Raw genomic sequence first — 5276 nt, 5'->3', positions numbered from 1 at the left:
TACCACCGGCTCCCAGTCCTGCGAGATAGGTCCCACTCCCGACATGTTGGTTCTCGGAGATTAACGACTCTCACAGTCTCTCTCTCAGATGAAAGGTTTCTTTCTCCTCTTTCTTGTTTGTTAGGGCTAATAGGTTTTGCGACGCTATTCGTTCCGAAACGTATCAAATGGCGGTGTTCGTTCGCTGTCACTGTCACAGGTGGATAAACCAGCTTGAGGAACACGCCTCTTTCGGGACCAACCTCCTCTAAATTAAGAATTTAAGATAAACATCATCGTAAAATTATAAAATGAGGCATTAATCACGGTAAAGTTTATATTAGTGGGACTTACAAATTCAATAATAATTTATAGTTTAATAGTAATTCTTCGTACCCTTACCCAATGTAATGGACATGCCTAATTAAGTTAAAGGGTTCAATTTAAAGGATTGACATTCATCGTTCATTCGACTTTTTCGAAGAAGTCGGACTCGACATGAGTTGGCAGATAACACTTATTCAAATAAGTAATTGCCTTCTAAAATCTCTTACCCACTTCTAGAAGAGATATCTCAACAACCCTAAGATAAATGTACGGTTATCCACTATCAGAAGTAGAACTACTTCAGCAGTGATTATTGGTCCAACACCTATAAATACACTGATACACTTAGGTAAACCTAAGTTCCAATATCTTCTAAACCTGCTTAACTCCTTGCTGACTTAGGCATCGGAGTGTCTTTGCAGGTACCACCCCTCATTCCTTCAAACACACACAACTCGGACAACAATCCCCAGACTTGAATCAAGTCGGAGACCACTTCCCTCTAGCATTTAGACCTCTCATTCGAACCCAACCCTTCGGTTCTAGGTAAGCCCCGGAATATTGGCGCCATTGTCGGGGACCTGGAAGATCAACGCACGATGGCGGATGACCAGCATGAAGATGGGCACACTGCATCGGAATCTGAGTAAGAACATCAAGACGCGGTCAACAATGATAGAGTAATAATATCCCTACAGGAACGGAGGGACATCATGGTGAAGGTCCCTCCAATACCCAGGGATCAAAAAGGATCTCCTCTGAAGTTCATCAGCCCGGAAAAGATGGATAGCCCCACTCTGCTGACCTAATGGGACTATTGCATGGTCACCAAGGTCGACTCGAGCAGCTAGAACAGGAGTTGGAACCACAGCGTGAGGCGGAACGAAGCCTAAGGAGAGAGATCGAGCGACGAAGGGAGCTTGAAGAAAAGCTCTCAAAGCTAGAATCCAACCTCCGAAATAAGGATTCCCACAGAGATAAAGAAGACACCCCATTAGGGGAAGAAGATCCATTTATTGAGGACATCACGAAGGCTAAAGTTCCCAGAAACTTTAAAAGCCCTGATATGGACCTGTACGACGGAACGACTGACCCGAAACATCACCTCAATAACTTTAAAAGTCATATGTACTTAGCCGACGCGTCGGACGCTACTCGTTGTAAGGCATTTCCGACAACTCTAACAAAGGCGGCCATGAAGTGGTTCGATGGCCTCCCCCGAGGTCGGTGACCAACTTTGACGACCTCTCGCGCAAGTTTCTCGCGTGCTTTTCGATCTAGAAGGACAAAGTCAAGCATGCACCCAGCCTATGAGGAGTGAAACAAGAGGTCGGAGAACCCCTGAGAGACTACATGGAAAGGTTCAATAAAGCGTGCTTGGAAATCCAGGACCTACCCACTAAAGCAGTGATAATGGGTCTGGTCAACGGACTCTGAGAAGGACCCTTCTCCCAGTCCATCTCAAAGAGACACCCGACTTCTTTAAGTGATGTACAAGAACGAGCTGAGAAGTACATTAACACAGAGGAAAACGCCAGGTTACGAGAACCGAGTTGGCGGATAGGGCATCCCCACCAATCAAAGGAAAAAGAGAAGGAGCTCAAGAAAAAGGAAGAAGTCGGATCTGAAAGGCCTAGAAGATATCACTCTTACACTCCTCTATGAGTTTTCCTTGTAGATGTGTACAGGAAAATTTGTCACACTGAAAAGCTTCCTCCCCGATCCATCAAGAACAAAAAGGGGGGAAGTCGTAATGAATATTGTGAGTATCACAAGTTTTATGGGCATTCTACTAATGATGGTTATGACCTAAGAAATGTGATAGAAAAGCTGGCCAGGAAAAGTCGACTGGATAGATATCTCATAGAAAGGTCGGACAATCATAGGAAAAGAAAAAGAGACGACGAAGGTCACGGACGAAGAAGTCCTCCCCCACAGACCCCCGAGCGGCACATTCATATGATATCGGGAGGGTTTGTTGGAGGAGAACTGACCAAATCATCTCGAAAGAGGCATCTGAAAGAAGTCTACCAAGTCGGGAGTGAAGGGCCCGACCTCCCAACTATCTCATTCACCAAAGAAGATGGACAAGGCATTGTGCCTGGACACGATGACCCAGTAGTAATCACTATGATTCTCGCCGACGCACACCTACATAGAACTCTGGTGGATCAAGGGAGCTCAGCTGACATTTTGTTCAAACCAGCGTTTGATAAGCTGGGATTTGACGGAAAAAGAGCTAAGAGATTACCCAGACACTCTCTTCAGACTAGGGGACACTCCCATTAGACCGCTGTGTTTCATTCCTCTACACACAACTTTTGGAAAGGGAATAAAATCCAAGACATTAAGCGTCAACTTTATTGTCGTTGATGTAGCTTCTGCCTACAATGCTTTAATAGGCAGAACAACCCTAAATCGGCTCGGAGCAGTGGTTTCTATCCCCCATCTCTGTATAAAGTCCCAACGCCAGAAGGGATTGCCACCATCAGAGAAGATCAGAAGTTGGCAAGAAAATGTTACAATGAAATCCTGAACCTAAGAGGTAAAGGCAAGGAAGTCAATTCCATTGAGTTTGGAAGAGTCCGAGCTAAGGAAGAGCTATGACCACAGTCCGGAGGAAAGACTGAAGAGGTACAGATCGGGCAAGAGGTCGAAAAGAATACCAACATAGGAGCCAATCTAACAGGAGATCTGAGGCAGAAGCTGACACAGCTCCTACAAGAAAATTCCGATATCTTCACCTGGAAAGCTTCCGATATGCCTGGGATAGATCCCGAGCTCATGTCACATAGATTGGCGGTTCATCCGGGATCCCGACCTGTCCAACAAAGAAGACGGAAGCTAGGACCTGAACGGGCTCAAGTGGTCAAAGAGCAAGTGCAAGCCCTGTTTGAATCAGGCTTCATTAGAGAAGTCAAGTATCCGGCCTAGCTGGCAAACGTGGTGTTGGTCAAGAAACAGAATGGCAAATGGAGGATTGTGTCGACTACACCGACCTTAACAAGGCATGTTCTAAGGACCCATATCCTCTACCAAATATTGATACCCTAGTAGATTCCAGCTCGGGGTATCAATACTTATCATTCATTGACGCTTACTCGGGATATAACCAAATCCCGATGTACAAGCCAGACCAAGAGAAGACATCATTCATCACACCCAGAGCCAATTATTGCTACGTGGTCATGCCATTTGGATTAAAAAATGCAGCGGCCACATACTAAAAGTAGATGAATAAGCTGTTTGCACCTCATCTAGGAGAACTAATGGAGGTATATGTGGATGACATGCTGGTGAAGACCAAGGATGACGCTTGCCTCCTGAATGATCTCTCGCAAGTCTTTTACACCATAAGAATGCATGAGATGAGATTAAATCCCGATAAATACACCTTTGCAATGGAGGCTGAAAAATTCTTGGGATTCATGCTAACACAAATGGGGATTGAAGCTAACCCCGATAAGTGTAAAGCGATCCTAGAAATGAAGAGGCCGACCTATTTAAAGGAAGTTCAGCAGCTGAACGGCCGACTTACAGCTCTATCCAGATTCTTGGCAAGATCAGCATTAAGATCTCTACCGCTTTTTTCCCTACTAAGAAAAGAATGCCAGTTCGAATGGATTCCTGAATGCGAAGCAGCATTCCAAGAGTTCAAAAGGTACCTGAGCTAACCTCTCATTCTTTCCCGGCCAAAAGTAGGGAATGAGCTTGTATTATACTTAGCTGTCGCCGAGAAGGTTGTGGTGTCAGCCTTAATACGGGAAGATGAGGTCGGACAACATCCTGTCTACTTTACAAGCAAGGTGTTACAAGGCTCTGAACTAAAGTATCAAAAACTTGAGAAGTTTTCATATGCCTTGATAATAGCATCCAGAAGGCTTCGACCTTATTTTCAATCTCATACTATAAGAGTTCGGACGAACCAACCCATAAAAGAAATCCTTCAGAAAACAGATGTTGCAGGCAGAATGGTTCAATGAGCTATAGAGCTATCCGAGTTCAACTTGAAGTACGAAACTCAGACAACCATCAAAGCCCAATACCTCACCGACTTTGTGGCCGAGTACGTGGGAGATCAAGAGAAGACCTCCACGACTTGGGAGTTGTATGTGGATGGCTCCTCCAACAAAGTCGGAAGCGGTGCTGGTATAATATTGGTTAACTGTTTCGAGGGTTACCTAAAACTGTAGGTCGATCTCGGACGAGATCTGTGGTGGTGGCCGGAGCTGTCATGTCCGACTTGTTTGACTTGGTGGAGCTGCTGATCCTTGATCACCGGAGGGGGATGGTACCTACAAGAGACTCCGATGCTTAAGTTAGCATGGGCTTTAAGCAGGTTTTTAGTAGAATTAGAGTATGAGTTATACCTGGGTGCTCCAGTGTATTTATAGTAGAGTAGGCTGACCTTTCCTAGATAAGATACATTAGTTATCTTATCTTTATCTTTAAGTGAGGTCATCTTATCTCAGGGGAACCGTTCTTATCTCTCTAGGCTTTAACTGCCTTTAGAATGGGATGTGTCCATTTATTTGGGCCTTTTTGGGCCTCTCATGACGATTTGGCCGACCTCTTCTTTCAAAAGAGGTCGGAGTTCCTGATCTGAAGAGGTCGGTCGCTTCATCTTCGATCTCCCTAGGTCGAATAGCTCGACCCAGGGTATGAACAGTGCCCCTGCTTGAGCTCGATTTTTACCTTTTTAGGGTCACGTCTTCAGACTTTGACTCTTTTGGAGAAGTAAAGCTCGAGCATTTTGCCTTTTGTCGATCTTTATATAACTCCTGCTGGTTCCTTTGAATGCGAAGCATTTTCCTCTTTTTTAATTGTAGCGCGCATTGCACTTTTCTTGGAAACGTGCGAGGATTTAAAAGCTCATTAATACCCCTTTTCCGTTTCCTTTTTCCGTCTTTGGCACCTCACTTTGAATTTTTTCAAATCATTCACTTTACAGTTTCCTCCCCTAGCTTTTC

The 5276-nt window shown here is 44.8% G+C and overlaps 1 protein-coding gene across 1 annotated transcript in view; it reads right to left on the bottom strand.

Moving 5' to 3' along the window:
* The window catches only part of LOC107613276 (multiprotein-bridging factor 1a), a gene marked incomplete in the record, with an annotated part of 2619 nt that extends 2349 nt beyond the window's left edge, over positions 1-270 (bottom strand). The window contains 1 exon segment of the mRNA XM_016315203.2: positions 1-270. Coding sequence (XP_016170689.1) covers positions 1-45 — 45 coding nt within the window.

The sequence above is a fragment of the Arachis ipaensis genome, chromosome B08, assembly GCF_000816755.2.
Source record: "Arachis ipaensis cultivar K30076 chromosome B08, Araip1.1, whole genome shotgun sequence".
Classification (NCBI taxonomy): Eukaryota; Viridiplantae; Streptophyta; class Magnoliopsida; order Fabales; family Fabaceae; genus Arachis; species Arachis ipaensis.
This window is presented reverse-complemented; position numbering and strand designations above follow the sequence as displayed.